This window comes from Gopherus flavomarginatus, chromosome 11 (genome assembly GCF_025201925.1).
Source record: "Gopherus flavomarginatus isolate rGopFla2 chromosome 11, rGopFla2.mat.asm, whole genome shotgun sequence".
Classification (NCBI taxonomy): Eukaryota; Metazoa; Chordata; order Testudines; family Testudinidae; genus Gopherus; species Gopherus flavomarginatus.
The window spans coordinates 3,903,272-3,926,328 of NC_066627.1; the positions used below are offsets into that span (position 1 = coordinate 3,903,272).

The 23,057-nt window shown below is 69.2% G+C and overlaps 1 protein-coding gene across 2 annotated transcripts; it reads right to left on the reverse strand.

Annotated features, from left to right (window-relative positions):
* Positions 1–1,525: 1,525 nt before the first annotated feature.
* C11H14orf93 (chromosome 11 C14orf93 homolog) lies at positions 1,526–7,302 on the reverse strand. Of its 2 annotated transcripts, none has more exons than XM_050919039.1 (6): positions 6,628–7,302; positions 6,024–6,281; positions 5,879–5,940; positions 5,509–5,612; positions 2,810–2,922; positions 1,526–2,578 (listed from the first exon to the last, which is right to left on the reverse strand). In XM_050919039.1, exons 1-6 carry the CDS (start codon positions 7,195–7,197, stop codon positions 2,171–2,173), a joined length of 1,515 nt encoding a protein of 504 aa, XP_050774996.1. In that variant the 5' UTR covers positions 7,198–7,302; the 3' UTR covers positions 1,526–2,170. The 2 variants fall into 2 exon arrangements, with proteins under 2 accessions (XP_050774996.1, XP_050774997.1); XM_050919040.1 differs by having other exon boundaries at positions 6,841–7,287.
* Between the last annotated feature and the right edge of the window lie 15,755 nt (positions 7,303–23,057).

A 23,057-nucleotide genomic window follows, 5' to 3' on the forward strand; every position in this document is an offset into this window, starting at 1 on the left:
GGGCGGGGGAACAGCACAGGGAGGGGCTGGGAAGATGGAGCAGGGCAGGGAGGGGCTGATGGAGCCGGGCAGGGAAGGGGCTGAGGGGGCGGGGGAACAGCACAGGGAGGGGCTGGGAAGATGGAGCGGGGCAGGGAGGGGCTGATGGAGCAGGGCAGGGGCTGAGGGGGTGGGGGAACAGCACAGGGAGGGGCTGGGAAGATGGAGCGGGGCAGGGAGGGGCTGATGGAGCAGGGCAGGGAAGGAGCTGAGGGGGCGGGGGAACAGCACAGGGAGGGGCTGGGAAGATGGAGCGGGGCAGGGAGGGGCTGATGGAGCAGGGCAGGGAAGGGGCTGAGGGGGCGGGGGAACAGCACAGGGAGGGGCTGGGAAGATGGAGCAGGGCAGGGAGGAGCTGATGGAGCAGGGCAGGGAAGGGGCTGAGGGGGTGGGGGAACAGCACAGGGAGGGGCTGGGAAGATGGAGCGGGGCAGGGAGGGGCTGATGGAGCAGGGCAGGGAGGGGCTGAGGGGGCGGGGGAACAGCACAGGGAGGGGCTGGGAAGATGGAGCAGGGCAGGGAGGGGCTGATGGAGCAGGGCAGGGAAGGAGCTGAGGGGGCGCGGGAACAGCACAGGGAGGGGCTGGGAAGATGGAGCAGGGCAGGGAGGGGCTGAGTGGGCGGGAGAACAGGGCAGGGGGAGCTGGAAAGATGGAGCAGGGCAGGGAGGGGCTGATGGAGCCGGGCAGGGAAGGGGCTGAGAGGGCGGGGGAACAGCACAGGGAGGGGCTGGGAAGATGGAGCGGGGCAGGGAGGGGCTGATGGAGCAGGGCAGGGGCTGAGGGGGTGGGGGAACAGCACAGGGAGGGGCTGGGAAGAAGGAGCAGGGCAGGGAAGGGGCTGAGGGGGCGGGGGAACAGCACAGGGAGGGGCTGGGAAGAAGGAGCAGGGCAGGGAGGGGCTGAGTGGGCGGGAGAACAGGGCAGGGGGAGCTGGAAAGATGGAGCAGGGCAGGGAAGGGGCTGAGGGGGCGGGGGAATAGCACAGGGAGGGGCTAGCCCAGACCTCCTCCCCCCACACCCATGGTACTTGCTGCCCCCTTCCTCCCTCTGCCCCCTACTGAGGGCCCTGCCAGGGCTGCCACATTACCCTCCCCCTGCCCTTCCCCCAGCCAGCCAGTAGGCCCTGCCACTCCCTGACCAGGGGGATATCCCAGGCAATGGTAGGGGCAGAGGGAGGTCTGGTTTGTACCAGTAATATATTCAAATATATGATTTGCATATGCTAATTTTGCAGAGGCAGGAGTGGAGAAGGGGGACAGACTGGGCAACCCCAGTGTCTGGCAAGTGAAAGGCCCAGCCTGGAGGTGCCCAAGCCAGGCCTGGCCTCTGACCCCCCCTGATCCCCCAGCCCTGCCGGGAGAGACCCCAGGCATCCTTACTCCCACCCTCATCACCCCTCCCCTCCCCCAGCGGCAGAGAACCCAGGCGCCCTGCCACAGAGGAGCAGTAGAGACCGCAGGGAAAGGAGATACTGAGGCAGGGTGTGAGAGTGAAAAGGCCTCGTATTTCAGGAGACTCCCCCCTTGTCACTGTCCCCCTCCAGCCTCCTGCCACCCCAGTCCCTTGGGGGACACCAGCATTTCTGGCCCTCCAGTCTTTCATCCTCCTCCACCATGAGACCAGGCCCAGTGGGGATGGTGCGGTCTGTTCCCTTTCCCCACAGTGGCCATCTTGCGTGCAGGGCAGCCATCTTGTCTCCCCCTTTTTGTCCCCTAAGTACTCATCCTCTGCACCCTGAGGTTAATGGAGGAGCTGTGTCGGGGAGCAGCATTCCACAGCCCTGCCCCCCGAGTCTGCAGTGACCATCTTGGCTCACTTATCCTTCCCCAGGGTCCCTGGCAGCATTGAGGTGGGGGGGGGACGTTGCAGCTCCCGCCCCCTCACAGCCCACCGGCAGTATCTTGCTGCGAGGCAACGATGCTGAATATAGGGCAGCCACCTTGGACATGTGGCAGCCATCTTTGCTCACTCATCTCTCTCCACCTTGTTGCCCCATTTCTTGTCCCCATTCCCCCAGAGTCCTCCAGCAGCCATCTTGGGTCCATCAACGTTCTCCACCTTGAGCCCACGTCGGGAGGGTCGCTGGCCCCCCGTGGCAGCCATCGTGGGTGTGGGGCAGCTGTCCCAGCTCACTCATCCTTCTCCACCTTGATCTCGAGGAAGGGGCGGAGGTCAGGGCAGAAGGCCTTGTGGGGTGGGTGGAAAGGGGCAGAGCTGGAGTTCCCTCCCTCCTCATGCTCCTGGAAGTGGGGGTCATAGAGGTGGGGGGGCAAGAGCTGGGCCTCGGCAGAGGGCAGGCGCTCAGAGGGCGGCCCGTAGACCCGGTTGGCCTTGGCACCATGCTTGGCGTTGATGTCCAGGCGGTAGCAGAGCTGCGTGAGGGGGGCGGCACGGAAGCGGGGGGACCGAGCCACCCACACCCCCGGCTCACTCGGGCTGTCCTCCTCATCCGACATGAGCTCCTCCGTCACGCCCTGCCACAACCGCTGCTCCTCGGGGCCCAGCAGCCGCGCCACGCCTGCCCGGTTGGCGAAGAGCTGGGGGGCAAGATGGGGGGTCAGCCTCAGCACGCTGCGAGGGGCCCTGGCCCTGCTCCTGCCACGGCCATGCACGGCCCTGCCCCGTCGCACCCCCCAGGGCCCCACCCCCTGCACCTACATAACCCCGATCCACCTGCTGTGCAAAACCCCCACCCCTCCTCACATGCACCCCTCATGGCCCCTGCACCCCATGCCCCGTCCGGTACCCCACCATGCCAGGCCCCTCACCCGGTAGCGCCGGCTCCGCAGTTTCTTCTCCTCCTTTTCCTTCAGCCCCTTGAAGGGGTTCAGGGAGTTGCGATACTCACGCCGCTTGGTCAGGAAGTACGCCACGCAGGCACCTGGGCACGACAGTGCTCGGTCGGCAGCACGCCAAGGGCACCAAGGGGGCATGGGTCCGGCGGGAAGGCGCCGAGGGGCAAAGTGGGGTCAGGGGTCAGGCAGGAAGGGCGCCGAGGGGCACGGAGAGGGGGCAGGGGTCGGGCAGGAAGGGCGCCAAGGGGCACGGAGGGGGGGCAGGGGTCAGGCAGGAAGGGCGCCGAGGGGCACGGAGAGGGGGCAGGGGTCAGGCAGGAAGGGCGCCGAGGGGCACGGAGGGGGGGCTGGGGTCGGGCAGGAAGGGCGCCGAGGGGCACGGAGGGGGGGCAGGGGTCGGGCAGGAAGGGCGCCGAGGGGCACAGAATGGGGGCAGGGATCGGGCAGGAAGGCCGCTGAGGGGCACAGAGAGGGGGCAGGGGTCGGGCAGGAAGGGCACCAAGGGGCACAGAGTGGGGGCAGGGGTCCGGCAGGAAGGGCCCCGAGGGGCACGGAGGGAGGGCTGGGGTCGGGCAGGAAGGGCGCCGAGGGGCACAGAGTGGGGGCAGGGGTCCGGCAGGAAGGCCACTGAGGGGCACGGAGGGGGGGCCAGGGTCGGGCAGGAAGGTGCCGAGGGGCACAGAGGGGGCAGGAGTTGGGCAGGAAGGGCACCGAGGGGCACAGAGTGGGGGCAGGGATCGGGCAGGAAGGCCGCTGAGGGGCACGGAGGGGGGGCAGGGGTCGGGCAGGAAGGGCGCCGAGGGGCACGGAGGGGGGGCAGGGGTCGGGCAAGAAGGGCGCCGAGGGGCACGGAGTGGGGGCCGGGGTCGGGCAGGAAGGCCGCTGAGGGGCATGGAGGGGGGGGGCCGGGGTCGGGCAGGAAGGTGCCGAGGGGCACAGAGGGGGCAGGGGTCCAGCAGGAAGGCCGCTGAGGGGCACAGAGGGGGCAGGGGTCGGGCAGGAGGGCACCGAGGGGGGGCAGGGGTCAGGCAGGAAGGGCACTGAGGGGCACAGAGGGGGCAGGGGTCGGGCAGGAAGGGCACCGAGGGGCACAGAGGGGGCAAGGGTCGGGCAGGAAGGGCACCGAGGGGCACGGAGAGGGGCATGGGTCGGGCAGGAAGGCCGCTGAGGGGCACGGAGGGGGGGCTGGGGTCGGGCAGGAAGGTGCCGAGGGGCACAGAGGGGGCTGGGGTCGGGCAGGAAGGGCACCGAGGGGCACAGAGTGGGGGCAGGGATCGGGCAGGAAGGCCGCTGAGGGGCACGGAGGGAGGGCAGGGGTCGGGCAGGAAGGTGCCGAGGGGCACGGAGGGAGGGCAGGGGTCGGGCAGGAAGGTGCCGAGGGGCACAGAGGGGGCAGGGGTCGGGCAGGAAGGGCACCGAGGGGCACAGAGTGGGGGCCGGGGTCGGGCAGGAAGGTGCCGAGGGGCACAGAGGGGGCAGGGGTCGGGCAGGAAGGTGCCGAGGGGCACAGAGGGGGCAAGGGTCGGGCAGGAAGGGCACCGAGGGGCACAGAGTGGGGGCAGGGATCGGGCAGGAAGGCCGCTGAGGGGCACGGAGGGGGGGCTGGGGTCGGGCAGGAAGGGCACCGAGGGGCACAGAGTGGGGGCAGGGATCGGGCAGGAAGGCCGCTGAGGGGCACCGAGGGGGGGCAGGGGTCGGGCAGGAAGGGCACCGAGGGGCACAGAGGGGGCAGGGGTCGGGCAGGAAGGGCACCGAGGGGCACAGAGTGGGGGCCGGGGTCGGGCAGGAAGGTGCCGAGGGGCACAGAGGGGGCAGGGGTTGGGCAGGAAGGTGCCGAGGGGCACAGAGGGGGCAAGGGTCGGGCAGGAAGGGCACCGAGGGGCACAGAGTGGGGGCAGGGATCGGGCAGGAAGGCCGCTGAGGGGCACGGAGGGGGGGCTGGGGTCGGGCAGGAAGGGCACCGAGGGGCACAGAGTGGGGGCAGGGATCGGGCAGGAAGGCCGCTGAGGGGCACGGAGGGGGGGCTGGGGTCGGGCAGGAAGGGCACCGAGGGGCACAGAGTGGGGGCAGGGATCGGGCAGGAAGGCCGCTGAGGGGCACCGAGGGGGGGCAGGGGTCGGGCAGGAAGGGCACCGAGGGGCACAGAGGGGGCAGGGGTCGGGCAGGAAGGTGCCGAGGGGCACAGAGGGGGCAGGGGTCGGGCAGGAAGGGCACCGAGGGGCACAGAGTGGGGGCCGGGGTCGGGCAGGAAGGGCACCGAGGGGCACAGAGTGGGGGCCGGGGTCGGGCAGGAAGGTGCCGAGGGGCACAGAGGGGGCAGGGGTCGGGCAGGAAGGTGCCGAGGGGCACAGAGGGGGCAAGGGTCGGGCAGGAAGGGCACCGAGGGGCACAGAGTGGGGGCCGGGGTCGGGCAGGAAGGTGCCGAGGGGCACAGAGGGGGCAGGGGTCGGGCAGGAAGGCCGCTGAGGGGCACGGAGGGGGGGCTGGGGTCGGGCAGGAAGGGCACCGAGGGGCACAGAGTGGGGGCAGGGATCGGGCAGGAAGGCCGCTGAGGGGCACGGAGGGGGGGCTGGGGTCGGGCAGGAAGGGCACCGAGGGGCACAGAGTGGGGGCAGGGATCGGGCAGGAAGGCGCGGAGGGGCATGAGGGGCAGGGTGTAAATACGCGCTCACCCTTCAGTTCCTTGTCGGTGTAGTTGTGCTGACTCGTCACCAGTTCGTGCCTCAGTTTTTCCAACAGGAATTTCACCACCCCAATGTTCCAGGAAGACTTGATGCTGCCAAGGGGGCAGAAGGGAGGGTGAGAGTCAGACCAGAGCCCTGCATCCCACTGCCAGTCAGGTCGAGGTTGGAGAGTGGGGCTGGGAGACAGGACTCCTGGGTTCTGTCCCAGCTCTGGGAGTTGGGGGGTCAAATGGTTAGAGAGGAGGGGGAGGGTAATGCAAGGACTCCTGGGTTCTCCCCTTGGTTCTAAGAGGGCAGGTGGGTCTAGTGGTTGGGGCGGGAGGGGCATGGCAGGACTCCTTTGCGGGGAGGGACTCACCTCTCAGAGCCGTTGAATCTCCTCTGGTTGGTGATGTGGTTGTGGACGTTATGGACGAGTTTCTGTGGGGCAGACAGTGAGTCATTGGGGTGAGGGGTCCCCAGGCTGCCCCTCCCACCCATCATCCCAGGCAGGCCCCACTCACCGACAGCACCAGGTCCCTCTTGCGCCGGGTGTTCTTGGGCCCACTGCCCCGGCTGCGGCAGGGGGTGCTGATGAACCCCAGTGAAAAACGGGGCTCCCTGGGGGAGCCATCCTCTAGGGCAGTGCAGGGGGGCGGCTCCTCGGAACCTGAGGGCGAGGGCTCCCCCACAGGCTGGGCAGAAGGGGAGGGGGTGGTGTGAAAATCTGAGACCACCACTCGCTGATGGAGGACCTCCAGTGGGGGCAGCTCCTCCAGCACCTTGGGGAGTGGGGGAGAAATGCATCAGCCCTGACCATGCCCCTCACTCCTGACCCACAGCCCCCTGGGATTCCCTCATAGCCCTGTGGCACCCCTCACTCTTCACCTGCAGCACCCCGGGATTCGCCCCAGCCCTGCTGGTGCCCCTTACTCCCAACCCACAGCACCCCGTAACCCCCCCGATCTCTGGCATTGCCCTTTAAGCCCCAGGCGCCAAGTGGGAGTTGGCGTGACTCCCATAATGCATCACTGCTGAGCAGCTCTTAGACCGAAGCCAGCTGTTCCCAGCCAGAGGGGGCTAAGCGACACCATAGCAGGGCGCAGGGGGGGTCTGTGGCTCACACACCCCACCCAGTCCTGAGTCTCCAGGCCGCACAGGTGAGAAACCCAGACGTCCAGGTGGCCCTGCCGCCGCCCCAAGCTGCCTCAGCTCCTCGATCACCACTTGGACGCTGCTCCCCAAGCCTTCAGCCTCCACCTCCTCCTCCTGCTCCTCAGCCGCCGGTGGCGGGGGGCTGGCCTTGACGGTTGGGTGCGCCTCCCTTCGCAGCCCTCCCACCTCCTCCTCCAGCCGCCGCAGGGCCTGGTTGTTGGCCTTGGCCAGGGCCAGGGCAGCCTCAGCCAGCCCCACGGCCTTGTCCAGGCGCTGGTAGATGACGTGCAGCAGTTGCTCGGAGCTCTGCACCGCCAGCCCATGTCCCGAGACGCTGATGGGGGCGCAGGAGGGCGGGGGGGCACCTCCCGCCCCCTCCGCCCCCGGCTCCCGCTTGCAGGCGCAGCAGCAACCCGTGGCCTCCTGGGCGCCGGGGGGTGAGAAGAGGATGGTGGCGCTGAAGGACATGGCGGTTCCAAGGGATTGTGGGAGCTTCCCACTCAGCACCCCTGGCGCGGGCAGCCAGGGCGCAGGCACACCCATGGGTGGCTCCCAGAGCCCATGACACTCCTGGTCGGGGCTGAGCGCTGCAGGGGCTGAGGGGAGGGAAAGTCAAGGAAAACACAACCTCTGGGGGGGGATTGGCATGCCCCAGGGGTGGGTGGCTGTGAGGGAAGCTTGGTGGCTGTGAGTGGGGGTTTGGTGTGACCGGGGCGGGTGGCTGTGAGGTGGGGTGGTGATTGTGAGAGCGGGGTTGGCATGACCCAGGGGGCTGGGTGGCTGTGAGGAGGGTGGTGACTACGAGGGCGGGATTGGCATGATGGGGGGATGACTGGTGGGGGGGTTGGTGTGACCCAGGGGGTGGCTGCGAGGGCAGGGTTGGCATGAAGGGGGATGGCTATGGGGGGAGGCTACTGGCTGCAAGGTGGGGATTGGCATGATGGGGGCAGCTGTGAGGGGGGATTGGTGGCTCTGAGGGGGGCTATGGCTGTGACTGGGGGTTGGTGTGACCGTGAGGCGGGCGGCTGTGAGGGGGGATTGGTGGCTCTGAGGGGGGGTATGGCTGTGACTGGGGGTTGGTGTGACCGTGAGGCGGGTGGCTCTGAGGGGGGGTATGGCTGTGACTGGGGGTTGGTGTGACCGTGAGGCGGGTGGCTCTGAGGGGGGGTATGGCTGTGACATGGGCATTAGTGTGACACAGGGCTGGGGTAAGCAGTTGGCATGATGCCAGGGTGGGTGGGTTGGCAAGATATGGGGGGTTGGTGTGATGCAGGCTGAGGGGGTGTTGGCATGATGCTGGGGTGGATGGGTTGTTGAGACACAGGGCAGGGAGGGTTGGCATGACGTGGGGCCGGGGAGTTGACATGACACAGGGCTGGGGGGGTGGCATGACACAGGGCTGAGGGGGGGTTGGCATGATGCTGGCGTGTGTGGGTTGGTGAGACACAGGGCAGGGAGGGCTGGCGTGATGTGAGGCTGGGGTGGGGGTTGGCATGATGCCAGAGTGGGTGGGTTGGTGAGACACAGGGCAGGAAGGGTTGGCATGACGTGATGCCATGGAAGTTGGCATGATGTGAGGCTGAGGGGGGGCTGGCGTGACACAGGGCTGGGTTGGGGACTCGCATGATGCCAGGGGGGATGGGTTGGTGAGACACAGGGCAGGGATGGTTGTCGTGACGTGGGGCCGAGGGGTTGGTGTGATGTGGGGCTGAGAGGGGGTTGGTGTAACACAGGGCTGGGGTAGGGGGTTGGCATGAGGCTGGGGCGGGTGGGTTGGTGAGACACAGGGCAGGGAGGGTTGGCAAGACATGGTGCTGGCGGGTTGGTGTGACATGGGGCTGAGGGGGGGTTGGTGTAACACAGGGCTGGGGTGGGGGTTGGTGAAACACAGGGCAGGGAGGGTTGGCGTGACGTGGGGCCGGGGAATTGACGTGACACAGGGCTGGGGTGGGGAGTTGGCATGATGTTGGGGTGGGTGGGTTGGCAAGACACAGGGCAGGGAGGGTTGGCATAACAAGATGCCATGGGGGCTGGGGTGACATGGGACTGAGGGGGGGATGGCGTGACACAGGGCTGAGGTGGGGGTTGGCATGATGCCAGGCAGGGAGGGTTGGCATGACATGGGGCTGAGGAGTTGACGTGACGTGGGGCCAGGGGGTTGATGTGACACAGGGCCGGGGGGGTTGGCATGGTGCTGGGGTGGATGGGTTGCGAGACACAGGGCAGGGAGGGTTGGCATTGTGTGGGTCCATGGGGGTTGGCGTGACACAGGGCTGGGGGGGGTGGCATGACATGGGGCCAGGGGGTTGGTGAGACGTGGGGCCAGTGGGGTTGGTGTGACACAGGGGTGGGGTGGGGGGTTGGCATGATGCTGGGGATGGCGAGACACAGGGCTGAGGGGGGGCTGGCATGACATAGGGCTGGGCTGGGGGTTGGCATGATGCCATGGTGGGTGGGTTGGCGAGACACAGGGCAGGGAGGGTTGTTGTGACGTGGGGCTGGGGGGTTGGCATGACGTGGGGCCATAGGGGTTGGTGTGACATAGGCCTGTGGTGGGTGTTGGCATTATGCCAGGGTGGGTGGGTTGGCGAGACACAGGGCAGGAAAGGATGGCATGACACGGGGCCAGGGGGTTGGCGTGACACGGGGCAGGGGGTTGGCATGATGCCAGGGGGGTTAGCGAGACACAGAGCAGGGAGGGTTGGCATGACGTGGGGCTGGGGGGTTGGCATGAGGCCAGGGAGGATGGGTTGGTGAGACACAGGGGAGGGTTGGCATGACGTGGGGCCGGGGGGTTGGCGTGACACGGTGCTGGGGGGGGTTGTGTGACACAGGGCTGGGGTGGGCATTGGCATGATGCTGGGGTGGGTGGGTTGGCGTGACACAGGGCTGGGGGGTTGGCATGAGGCCAGGGTGGGTGGGTTGGCAAGACACAGGGGAGGGTTGGCATGATGTGGGGCCGGGGATTTGGTGTGACACGGGGCTGAGGGGAGGTTGACGTGACACGGGGCTGAGGGGGGGTGGCATGACGACGGGCTGTGGGGTTGGCATGAGGAGGGGCTGGGGGGGTTGGCGTCACATGAGGCCGAGGGGGGGTTGCCATGATGTGGGGCTGGGGGGTGGCGTGACACGGGGCTGAGGGGGGGCTGGCATGATGTGGGGCCAGCGGGTTGGTGTGACACGGGGCTGGGGGGGGTTGTGTGACAGAGGGCTGGGGGGGTTGGCATGACGTGGGGCCGTGGGGTTGGTGTGGCAGAGGGCTGATGGGGGTTGGTGTGACACGGGGCTGGGGGGGGCTGGCATGATGTGGGGCCGGGGGTTTGGTGTGACACAGGGCTGAGGGGGGGTTGGCATGACATGGGGCCGGGGGGTTGGTGTGACAGGAGGACGTTGGCGTGATGTGGGGTCAGGCGGTTAGCATGACGTGGGGCTGAGGGGGGGTTGGCATGACGTGGGGCCGGGGGGTTGGTGTGACATGGGGCTGAGGAGGGTTTGGCATGACGTAGGGTTGGGGGGTTGGTGTGACACGGGGCTGAGGGGGGTTGGCATGACGTGGGGCCGGGGGGTTGGTGTGATAGGGGGCTGAGGCGGGTTGGTGTGACACAGAGCTGAGGGGGGTTGGCATGACGTTGGGCCGGGTGGTTGGTGTGACATGGGGCTGAGGGGGGGTTGGCATGACGTGGGGCCGGGGGGTTGGTGTGACACGGGGCTGAGGGGGGGTTGGCATGACGTGGGGCCGGGGGGTTGGTGTGACACGGGGCTGAGGGGGGGTTGGCATGATGTGGGGCCGAGGGGTTGGTGTGATAGAGGGCTGAGGCGGGTTGGTGTGACACAGAGCTGAGGGGGATTGGCATGATGTGGGGCCGGGGGGGTTGTGTGACACGGGGCTGAGGAGGGGTTGGCATGACATGGGGCCGGGGGGTTGGTGTGAAACGGGGCTGAGGGGGGGGTTGGTGTGACACAGGGCTGAGGGGGGGTTGGCGTAACGTGGGGCTGGGGGGGTTCTGTGACACGGGGCTGAGGAGGGGTTGGCATGACATGGGGCCGGGGGGTTGGTGTGAAACGGGGCTGGGGGGGGGGGTTGGCGTGACACAGGGCTGAGGGGGGGTTGGCATGACGTGGGGCCGGGGGGTTGGTGTGACACGGGGCAGAGGGGGGGTTGGCATGACGTGGGGCTGGGGGGTTGGTGTGACAGAGGGCTGAGGAGGGGTTGGCATGACGTGGGGCCGGGGGGTTGGTGTGACACGGGGCTGAGGGGAGGTTGGCATGACGTGGGGCCGGGGAGTTGGTGTGACAGAGGGCTGAGGGGGGGTTGGCATGACGTGGGGCCGGGGGCTTGGCGTGACACAGGGCTTGGGGGGGGTTGGCGTGACGTGGGGCCGGGGGGTTGGTGTGACACGGGGCTGGGGGGGGTTGGCGTGACGTGGGGCCGGGGGGTTGGTGTGACACGGGGCTGGGGGGGGTTGGCGTGACGTGGGGTCGGGGGTTGGTGTGACACGGGGCTGAGGGGGGGTTGGCATGACGTGGGGCCGGGAGGTTGGTGTGACACGGGGCTGAGGGGGGGTTGGCATGATGTGGGGCCGAGGGGTTGGTGTGATAGAGGGCTGAGGCGGGTTGGTGTGACACAGAGCTGAGGGGGATTGGCATGACGTGGGGCCGGGGGGGTTGTGTGACACGGGGCTGAGGAGGGGTTGGCATGACATGGGGCCGGGGGGTTGGTGTGACACGGGGCTGAGGGGGGGTTGGCGTGACATGGTGCTGGGAGGGTGGTGTGACACGGGGCTGAGGGGGGGTTGGCGTGACGTGGGGCCGGGGGGTTGGTGTGAAACGGGGCTGAGGGGGGGGGTTGGTGTGACACAGGGCTGAGGGGGGGTTGGCGTAACGTGGGGCTGGGGGGGTTCTGTGACACGGGGCTGAGGAGGGGTTGGCATGACATGGGGCCGGGGGGTTGGTGTGAAACGGGGCTGGGGGGGGGGGGTTGGCGTGACACAGGACTGAGGGGGGGTTGGCATGACGTGGGGCCGGGGGGTTGGTGTGACACGGGGCAGAGGGGGGGTTGGCATGACGTGGGGCTGGGGGGTTGGTGTGACAGAGGGCTGAGGAGGGGTTGGCATGACGTGGGGCCGGGGGGTTGGTGTGACACGGGGCTGAGGGGAGGTTGGCATGACGTGGGGCCGGGGAGTTGATGTGACAGAGGGCTGAGGGGGGGTTGGCATGACGTGGGGCCGGGGGCTTGGCGTGACACAGGGCTTGGGGGGGGTTGGCGTGACGTGGGGCCGGGGGGTTGGTGTGACACGGGGCTGGGGGGGGTTGGCGTGACGTGGGGTCGGGGGTTGGTGTGACACGGGGCTGAGGGGGGGTTGGCGTGACGTGGGGCCGGGGGGTTGGTGTGACACGGGGCTGAGGGGGGGGATGGCATGACACGGGGCTGAGGGTGGTTTGGCTTGACGTGGGGCCGGGGGGTTGGTGTGACACGGGGCTGAGGGGGGGTTGGCGTGACGTGGGGCCGGGGGGTTTGTGTGACAGAGGGCTGAGGGAGGGTTAGCATGACGTGGGGCCGGGGGGGGTGTGACAAGGGGCTGGAGGGGGTTGGCGTGACGTGGGGCCGGGGGGTTGGTGTGATGTGGGGCTGAGGGTGGCTTGGTGTGACGTGGGGCCGGGGTGTTGGTGTGACACGGGGCTGAGGGGGGTTGGCATGACGTGAGGCTGGGGGGTTGGTGTGACAGAGGGCTGAGGGGGGGTTGGCGTGACGTGGGGCCGGGGGGTTGGTGTGACAGACGGCTGGGGGGGGGTTGGCGTGACGTGGCGCCGGGGGGTTGGAGTGACACGGGGCTGAGGGGGGGTTGGCGTGACATGGTGCTGGGAGGGTGGTGTGACACGGGGCTGAGGGGGGGTTGGCGTGACGTGGGGCCGGGGGGGTGTGACAGACGGCTGAGGGGGGGTTGGCGTGACGTGGGGCCGTGGGGTTGGTGTGGCAGAGGGCTGATGGGGGTTGTTGTGACACGGGGCTGGGGGGGGCTGGCATGATGTGGGGCCGGGGGTTTGGTGTGACACAGGGCTGAGGGGGGGTTGGCATGACATGGGGCCGGGGGGTTGGTGTGACAGGTGGACGTTGGCGTGATGTGGGGTCGGGCGGTTAGCATGACGTGGGGCTGAGGGGGGGGTTGGCATGATGTGGGGCCGGGGGGGTTGGTGTGACACGGGGCTGAGGGGGGGTTGGCATGACGTGGGGCCGGGGGGTTGGTGTGACATGGGGCTGAGGAGGGTTTGGCATGACGTAGGGTTGGGGGGTTGGTGTGACACGGGGCTGAGGGGGGTTGGCATGACGTGGGGCCGGGGGGTTGGTGTGATAGGGGGCTGAGGCGGGTTGGTGTGACACAGAGCTGAGGGGGGTTGGCATGACGTTGGGCCAGGTGGTTGGTGTGACATGGGGCTGAGGGGGGGTTGGCATGACGTGGGGCCGGGGGGTTGGTGTGACACGGGGCTGAGGGGGCGTTGGCATGACGTGGGGCCGGGAGGTTGGTGTGACACGGGGCTGAGGGGGGGTTGGCATGATGTGGGGCCGAGGGGTTGGTGTGATAGAGGGCTGAGGCGGGTTGGTGTGACACAGAGCTGAGGGGGATTGGCATGACGTGGGGCCGGGGGGGTTGTGTGACACGGGGCTGAGGAGGGGTTGGCATGACATGGGGCCGGGGGGTTGGTGTGACACGGGGCTGAGGGGGGGGGTTGGTGTGACACGGGGCTGGGGGGGGTTGGTGTGACACAGGGCTGAGGGGGGGTTGGCATGACATGGGGCCGGGGGGTTGGTGTGAAACGGGGCTGGGGGGGGGTTGGCGTGACACAGGGCTGAGGGGGGGTTGGCATGACGTGGGGCCGGGGGGTTGGTGTGACACGGGGCAGAGGGGGGGTTGGCATGACGTGGGGCTGGGGGGGTTGGTGTGACAGAGGGCTGAGGAGGGGTTGGCATGACGTGGGGCCGGGGGCTTGGTGTGACACGGGGCTGAGGGGAGGTTGGCATGACGTGGGGCCGGGGAGTTGGTGTGACAGAGGGCTGAGGGGGGGTTGGCATGACGTGGGGCCGGGGGCTTGGCGTGACACAGGGCTTAGGGGGGGTTGGCGTGACGTGGGGCCGGGGGGTTGGTGTGACACGGGGCTGGGGGGGGGTTGGCGTGACGTGGGGTCGGGGGGTTGGTGTGACACGGGGCTGAGGGGGGGTTGGCGTGACGTGGGGCCGGGGGGTTGGTGTGACACGGGGCTGCGGGGGGGGGATGGCATGACACGGGGCTGAGGGTGGTTTGGCTTGACGTGGGGCCGGGGGGTTGGTGTGACACGGGGCTGAGGGGGGGTTGGCGTGACGTGGGGCCGGGGGGTTTGTGTGACAGAGGGCTGAGGGAGGGTTGGCGTGACGTGGGGCCGGGGGGTTGGTGTGACACGGGGCTGAGGGGGGTTGGCATGACGTGAGGCTGGGGGGTTGGTGTGACACGGAGCTGAGGGGGGGTTGGCGTGACGTGGGGCCGGGGGGTTGGTGTGACAGAGGGCTGAGGGGGGGTTGGCGTGACGTGGGGCCGGGGGGTTGGTGTGACAGACGGCTGGGGGGGGTTGGCGTGACGTGGCGCCGGGGGGTTGGAGTGACACGGGGCTGAGGGGGGGTTGGCGTGACATGGTGCTGGGAGGGTGGTGTGACACGGGGCTGAGGGGGGGTTGGCGTGACGTGGGGCCGGGGGGGTGGTGTGACACGGGGCTGGGGGGGGGTTGGCATGACGTGGGGCCGGGGTGTTGGCGTGACGTGGGGCTGAGGGTGGTTTGGCGTGACGTGCGGCCGGGGGGTTGGTGTGACACGGGGCTGAGGGGGGGTTGGCGTGACGTGGGGCCGGGGGGGTGGTGTGACACGGGGCTGAGGGGGATTGGCATGACGTGAGGCTGGGGGGTTGGTGTGACACGGAGCTGAGGGGGGGTTGGCGTGACGTGGGGCCGGGGGGTTGGTGTGACAGAGGGCTGAAGGGGGGTTGGCGTGACATGGGGCCGGGGGGTTGGTGTGACAGACGGCTGGGGGGGGTTGGCGTGACGTGGGGCCAGGGGGTTGGTGTGACACGGGGCTGAGGGGGGGTTGGCGTGACGTGGGGCCGGGGGGGTGGTGTGACAGACGGCTGAGGGGGGGTTAGCGTGACGTGGGGCCGGGGGGTTGGTGTGACACAGGGCTGAGGGGGGGTTGGTGTGACGTGGGGCTGGGGGGGTTGTGTGACAGACAGCTGAGGGGGGGGTTGGCGTGACGTGGGGCCGGGGGATTGGTGTGACAGAGGGCTATGGGGGGGTTGGCGTGACGTGGGGCCGGGGGTTGGTGTGACGTGGGGCTGAGGGTGGTTTGGTGTGACGTGGGGCCGGGGTGTTGGTGTGACACGGGGCTGAGGGGGGTTGGCATGACGTGAGGCTGGGGGGTTGGTGTGACACGGAGCTGAGGGGGGGTTGGCGTGACGTGGGGCCGGGGGGGGTGGTGTGACAGACAGCTGAGGGGGGGTTGGTGTGACGTGGGGCCGGGGGGTTGGTGTGACACGGGGCTGAGGGGGGGTTGGCGTGACGTGGGGCTGGGGGGTTGGTGTGACAGACAGCTGAGGGGGGGTTGGCGTGACGTGGGGCCGGGGGGGTGGTGTGACACGGGGCTGAGGGGGGGGTTGGCGTGACGTGAGGGTGGTGTGACAGACAGCTGAGGGGGGGTTGGCGTGACGTGGGGCCGGGGGTTGGTGTGACACGGGGCTGAGGGGGGGCTGGCGTGACGTGGGGCCGGGGGTTGGTGTGACACGGGGCTGAGCGGGGGTTGGCGTGACGTGGGGCCGGGGGGGTGGTGTGACACGGAGCTGAGGGGGGGTTGGCGTGACGTGGGGCCGGGGGTTGGTGTGACACAGGGCTGAGGTGGGGTTGGCGTGACATGGGGCCGAGGGGGTGTTGTGACACGGGGCTGAGGGGGGGTTGGCATGACGTGAGGCCGGGGGGTTGGTGTGACATGGGGCTGAGGGGGGGTTGGCGTGACGTGGGGCCGGGGGGTTGGTGTGACAGAGGGCTGGGGGGGGTTGGCGTGACGTGGGGCCGGGGGGTTGGTGTGACAGACGGCTGGGGGGGAGTTGGCGTGACGTGGGGCCGGGGGGTTGGTGTGACACGGGGCTGAGGGGGGGTTGGCGTGACGTGGGGCCGGGGGGGTGTTGTGACAGACAGCTGAGTGGGGGTTGGCGTGACGTGCGGCCGGGGGGTTGGTGTGACACAGGGCTGAGGTGGGGTTGGCGTGACATGGGGCCGAGGGGGTGTTGTGACACGGGGCTGAGGGGGGGTTGGCATGACGTGAGGCCGGGGGGTTGGTGTGACATGGGGCTGAGGGGGGGTTGGCGTGACGTGGGGCCGGGGGGTTGGTGTGACACGGGGCAGAGGGGGGGTTGGCATGACGTGGGGCTGGGGGTTTGGTGTGACAGAGGGCTGAGGGGGGGTTGGCATGACGTGGGGCCGGGGGCTTGGCGTGACACAGGGCTGAGGGGGGGTTGGCGTGACGTGGGGCCGGGGGGTTGGTGTGACACGGGGCTGGGGGGGGTTGGCGTGACGTGGGGCCGGGGGGTTGGTGTGACACGGGGCTGAGGGGGGGTTGGCGTGACGTGGGGCCGGGGGGTTGGTGTGACAGAGGGCTGAGGGGGGGTTGGCGTGACGTGGGGCCGGGGGGTTGGTGAGACAGACGGCTGGGGGTGGTTGGCGTGACGTGGGGCCGGGGGGTTGGTGTGACACGGGGCTGAGGGGGGGTTGGCGTGACGTGGGGCCGGGGAGGGTGGTGTGACAGACGGCTGAGGGGGGGTTGGCGTGACGTGGGGCCGGGGGGGTGGTGTGACAGAGGGCTGAGGGAGGGTTGGCATGACGTGGGGCCGGGGGGGTGGTGTGACACGGGGCTGGGGGGGGTTGGCATGACGTGGGGCCGGGGGGTTGGTGTGACACGGGGCTGAGGGAGGGTTGGCGTGACGTGGGGCCGGGGGGTTGGCGTGACGTGGGGCCAGGGGGGTGGTGTGACAGACAGCTGAGGGGGGGTTGGCGTGACGTGGGGCCGGGGGGGTGGTGTGACACGGGGCTGAAGGGGGGTTGGCGTGATGTGGGGCCGGGGGGGTGGTGTGACAGACAGCTGAGGGGGGGTTGCCGTGACGTGGGGCCGGGGGTTGGTGTGATACGGGGCTGAGGGGGGGTTGGCATGACGTGGGGCCGGGGGTTGGTGTGACACGGGGCTGAGGGGGGGTTGGCGTGACGTGGGGTCGGGGGGTTGGTGTGACAGAGGGCTGAGGGGGGGTTGGCGTGACGTGGGGCCGGGGAGTTGGTGTGACAGACGGCTGGGGGGGGGGTTGGCGTAACGTGGGGCCGGGGGGTTGGTGTGACAGACGGCTGGGGGGGGTTGGCGTGACGTGGGGCCAGGGGGTTGGTGTGACACGGGGCTGAGGGGGGGTTGGCGTGACGTGGGGCCGGGGGGGTGGTGTGACAGACAGCTGAGTGGGGGTTGGCGTGACGTGCGGCCGGGGGGTTGGTGTGACAGAGGGCTGAGGGGGGGTTGGCATGACGTGGGGCCGGGGGGTTGGTGTGACACGGGGCTGAGGGGGGGTTGGCGTGACGTGGGGCCGGGGGGTTGGTGTGACAGAGGGCTGAGGGGGGGTTGGCGTGACGTGGGGCCGGGGGTGGTGGTGTGACAGACAGCTGAGGGGGGGTTGGCGTGACGTCGGGCCGGGGGGGTTGTGTGACAGACGGCTGAGGGGGGGGTTGGCGTGACGTGGGGCCGGGGGGCTGGTGTGACAGACGGCTGGGGGGGGTTGGCGTAACGTGGGGTCGGGGGGTTGGTGTGACACAGGGCTGAGGGCGGGTTGGCGTGACGTGGGGCCGGCAGGGTGGTGTGACAGACAGCTGAGGGGGGGTTGGCGTGACGTGGGGCCGGGGGGTTGGTGTGACACAGGGCTGAGGGGGGGCTGGCATGACGTGGGGCCGAGGGGGTGGTGTGAGAGACAGCTGAGGGGGGGTTGGTGTGACGTGGGGCCGGGGGGGGTGTGACAGACGGCTGAGGGGGGGTTGGGGTGACGTGGGGCCGGGGAGGTGGTGTGACACGGGGCTGATGGGGGGTTGGCGTGACGTGGGGCCGGGGGGGGGTGGTGTGACAGACGGCTGAGGGGGGGTTGTCGTGACGTGGGGCCGGGGGGGTGGTGTGACACGGGGCTGAGGGGGTTTGGCGTGAAGTGGGGCCAGGGGGAGGTGGTGTGACAGACAGCTGAGGGGGGGTTGTCGTGACGTGGGTCCGGGGGAGGGTGGTGTGACAGACAGCTGAGGGGGGGTTGGCGTGACGTGGGGCCGAGAGGGTGGTGTGACTGACGGCTGAGGGGGGGGTTGGCGTGACGTGGGGCCGGGGGGTTGGTGTGACACAGGGGTGGGGGGGGTTGTCGTGATGTGGGGCCGGGGGGTTGGTGTGACACAGGGGTGGGGGGGGTTGGCGTGACGTGGGGCTGGGGGGGTGGTGTGACAGACGGCTGAGGGGGGGTTGGCGTGACGTGGGGCCGGGGGGGTGTGACAGACAGCTGAGGGGGGGGGCTGGCGTGACATGGGGCCGGGGGGTGGTGTGACAGATGGCTGAGGGGGGGTTGGCATGACATGGGGCCGGGGGGTTGGTGTGACAGGTGGACGTTGGCGTGATGTGGGGTCGGGCGGTTAGCATGACGTGGGGCTGAGGGGGGGGTTGGCATGATGTGGGGCCGGGGGGTTGGTGTGACACGGGGCTGAGGGGGGGTTGGCATGACGTGGGGCCGGGGGGTTGGTGTGACATGGGGCTGAGGAGGGTTTGGCATGACGTAGGGTTGGGGGGTTGGTGTGACACGGGGCTGAGGGGGGTTGGCATGACGTGGGGCCGGGGGGTTGGTGTGACACGGGGCTGAGGGGGGGTTGGCGTGACGTGGGGCCGGGGGGTTTGTGTGACAGAGGGCTGAGGGAGGGTTGGCGTGACGTGGGGCCGGGGGGGGTGGTGTGACAGATGGCTGAGGGGGGGTTGTCGTGACGTGGGGCCGGGGGGGTGTGACAGACGGCTGAGGGGGGGTTGTGACGTGGGGCCGGGGAGGGTGTAAGAGACAGCTGAGGGGGGGGGTTGGCGTGACGTGGGGCCGGGGGGCGTGACAGACGGCTGAGGGGGGGTTGGCGTGACGTGGGGCCGAGGGGCTGGTGTGACAGACAGCTGAGGGGGGGGGTTGGCGTGACGTGGGGCCGGGGGGGTGGTGTGACAGACAGCTGAGGGGGGGTTGTGACGTGGGGCCGGGGGGGGGGGTGACAGACAGCTGAGGGGGGGGGTTGGCGTGACGTGGGGCCGGGGGGGTGTGACAGACAGCTGAGGGGGGGGTTGGCGTGACGTGGGGCCTGGGGGGTGTGACAGACAGCTGAGAGGGGGGGTTGGCGTGACGTGGGGCCTGGGGGGTGTGACAGACAGCTGAGGGGGGTTGTGACGTGGGGCCGGGGGGGTGACAGACAGCTGAGGGGGGGGGTTGTGACGTGGGGCCGGGGGGGGTGTGACAGACAGCTGAGGGGGGGTTGTGACGTGGGGCCGGGGGGGTGACAGACAGCTGAGGGGGGGGGTTGTGACGTGGGGCCGGGGGGGGGTGTGACAGACAGCTGAGGGGGGGGTTGTGACGTGGGGCCGGGGGGGTGGTGTGACAGCTGAGGGGGGGTTGTCGTGGTGCAGGCTGATGGGGTTGGAACGGGGGTTTGTGTGACAGGGCCGGGAGTCCCACAGGCTCCTTATTACCATAAATGCTAATGAGGCTCCGCCCCGTCCAGGCCGTTGGTTGTTTACTTGGAGCCCAACGGTTTAGAATCCCGGCCTGTTCAACGTCCCACTCCGCGTGCAGCGCGCGAGCGAGGGCAGTGTGTGTCGGGTGGGGGGCGATGTGAGGAGGGAGCGAGCGCCGCGCCCCTTGCCACCAACGCTCTCATTGGCTAGCGCGGCAAAAGCCCGAAGGAGCCGATTGGCTGAGATCCGGCTGTCGCTGAGCCAGGGGAGAAGGGACGGTGGGGTCGGGGAGCAGAGCGGGGAGAAGGGGTCCTTCAGGGGAGACTTTGAAATTGGGCCCTTTTCATGGCCACCTCGTAGCCATCTTGGATTTCAGAGCTGGTCCCCCGCTCGCCCGCCCCAAACAGATGATCTCCAGCCCTGGATCACACCTACCACCTCCTGTCAGGTCACGCCACCCTCTGTCCCAGCCACACCAGCCTGGGTCATGCCAACCCTCCCCCACACCTGTCAGGTCATGCCAACCTCTGTCATAGCCACCCTAGCCTGAGTCACGCCAACCACCCCCACATCTCCTGTCAGGTCATGCCAACCTCTGTCATGGCCACACCAGCCTGGGTCATGCCAACCCTCCCCCACACCTGTCAGGTCATGCCAACCTCTGTCATAGCCCCACCAGTCTGGGTCATGCCAACCCCCCCACATCTCCTGTCAGGTCATGCCAACCTCTGTCCCAGCCACACCAGCCTGGGTCATGCCAACCTCTGTCATAGCCACCCTAGCCTGAGTCACGCCAACCACCCCCACATCTCCTGTCAGGTCATGCCAACCTCTGTCCCAGCCACACCAGCCTGGGTCATGCCAACCTCTGTCATAGCCACCCTAGCCTGAGTCACGCCAACCACCCCCACATCTCCTGTCAAATCACGCCAACCTCTGCCACGGGCCTCCTCCCCATCCATCCTCCTCATGGGTTTGGCCCTCCTCCACTGCGGCCTCTCTGTCCATCCCTCCCCATGCGTGGCCAGTGGTGCTGGAACATTTTTAATAGTGGGGGTGCTGAAAGCCAGCCCCCTTACCACTGTGCCTGCCCCCCAAGCTGAGGCTGGGAGCGGAGGGCTGCAGCACCCCCACACCCCTAGTTCCTGTGCCTCTGCACATGGCCCTTCTCCAGCGTGTCCTCCCCACATGGGGCCTTCTTCACCTCTCCCCTTCCCATCCATCCCTCCCCATGTGGGGCCTTCTTCACCTCTTCCCTCCTACCCCTCGCCATGCCTTCTCCACCCCCTCCTTCCCTGTCCCCCCCCATCCCCATGCCAGGCCTTCACCCCCCCACATACTCCACCCCTCCCCTCCCCTCCTACCCCTCGCCATGCCTTCTCCACCCCCTCCTTCCCTGTCCCCCCCCATCCCCATGCCAGGCCTTCACCCCCCCCACATACTCCACCCCTCCCCTCCCCTCCCACCCCTCGCCATGCCTTCTCCACCCCCTCCTTCCCTGTCCCCCCCCATCCCCATGCCAGGCCTTCACCCCCCCACATACTCCACCCCTCCCCTCCCACCCCTCGCCATGCCTTCTCCACCCCCTCCTTCCCTGTCCCCCCCCATCCCCATGCCAGGCCTTCACCCCCCCACATACTCCACCCCTCCCCTCCCACCCCTCGCCATGCCTTCTCCACCCCCTCCTTCCCCATCCTGCCCCCCCGGGCCTTCTCCCTGCCATGTTCTCCACCCCTCCCCATCCATCCCTCCCTCCTCATGCCGGCCTTCTCCCCCCCACATACTCCACCCCTCCCCTCCCCTCCTACCCCTCGCCATGCCTCCTCCTTCCCTGTCCCCCCCACATACTCCACCCCTCCCCTCCCCTCCTACCCCTCGCCATGCCTTCTCCAACCCCTCCTTCCCTGTCCCCCCCTTCCCACGCTGGGCCTTCTCCCCCCTACATACTCCACCCCTCCCCTCCCCTCCTACCCCTCGCCATGCCTTCTCCACCCCCTCCTTCCCTGTCCCCCCCTCATGCCGGGCCTTCCCCCCCCCACATACTCCACCTCTCCCCTCCCCTCCTACTCCTCGCCATGCCTTCTCCAACCCCTCCTTCCCTGTCCCCCCCTTCCCACGCTGGGCCTTCTCCCCATCATATTCTCCACCCCTCCCTTCCCCATCCATCCCTCCCCAGGCCAGGCCTTCTCCACTCCTCCCCTCCCCACTGGCCTTCTCCATCCCTTCCTGTCCCCGCCCTCCATGCAGGCCTTCTCCACCCCTCCCCTGTGAGTGTGTACATCCTTCCTCCTTTCTGTCCTCCCATCCCCAAGAGCTGTGCAACCAAACCCCACCCCTGAGATATCTATTTACCCCCTCCAGCCCCCCACATCTGTCCCCCTCAACCCCCCCGTCCAGCCCCCCACATCTATTCCCCTCCCCCTCTAGCTCCTCTGCATCTATCTAGGCCCCACTCCCACCCAACCAGTCACCCCTCCCCCACCCAGCCGCCTCCCATGTACATATCGCCCCCTCTGTATTGCACACGTCCCTGCCCCAGGCGCCCATCAGCACGTGAGCCCAGGCCGGGCAGCGCAGGGGGGCTGGGTGGGGGGCCAGGCCCGGCCCCCCAGTGTCCCCGGTAAAGGATACAGGAAGGTCGCGGGCGGCTCTTTGTATTCGTGTGTGTGCACAAGGGGGGGATGTGGGCCACTTGCCCCCCCACCCGCTCTGATTGGTCGGGGCACTGCACACGCCCGCCCAGCCCCCACCAGCTGCACACGCCCGCCCACAGCATGCACCGCTCCCACTCCCCCCTTCTCCCAACTCACCAGCTGCACACGCCTGCCCAGCTCCCCGCCCCCCCATCTGCACACGCCCACCCAGCTCCCCGCCCCCCCATCTGCACACGCCTGCCCAGCTCCCCGCCCCCCCATCTGCACACGCCCGCCCACAGCATGCACCGCTCCCACTCCCCCCTTCTCCCAACTCACCAGCTGCACACGCCTGCCCAGCTCCCCGCCCCCCATCTGCACACGCCCACCCAGCTCCCCGCCCCCCCATCTGCACACGCCTGCCCAGCTCCCCGCCCCCCCATCTGCACACGCCCGCCCACAGCATGCACCGCTCCCACTCCCGCCCTGCTCCCAACTCACCAGCTGCGCACGCCTGCCCAGCTCCCCGCCCCGCATCTGCACACGCCCGCCCACAGCATGCACCGCTCCCACTCCCCCCCTGCTCCCAACTCACCAGCTGCACACGCCCGCCCAGCTCCCCGCCCCCCCATCTGCACACGCCCGCCCAGCTCCCCGCCCCCCCATCTGCACACGCCCGCCCACAGCATGCACCGCTCCCACTCCCGCCCTGCTCCCAACTCACCAGCTGCACACGCCTGCCCAGCTCCCCGCCCCGCATCTGCACACGCCTGCCCAGCTCCCCGCCCCCCCATCCGCACATGCCCGCCCACAGCATGCACCGCTCCCACTCCCGCCCTGCTCCCAACTCACCAGCTGCACACGCCTGCCCAGCTCCCCGCCCCGCATCTGCACACGCCCGCCCAGCTCCCCGCCCCGCATCTGCACACGCCCGCCCAGCTCCCCGCCCCCCATCTGCACACGCCCGCCCAGCTCCCCGCCCCCCCATCTGCACACGCCCG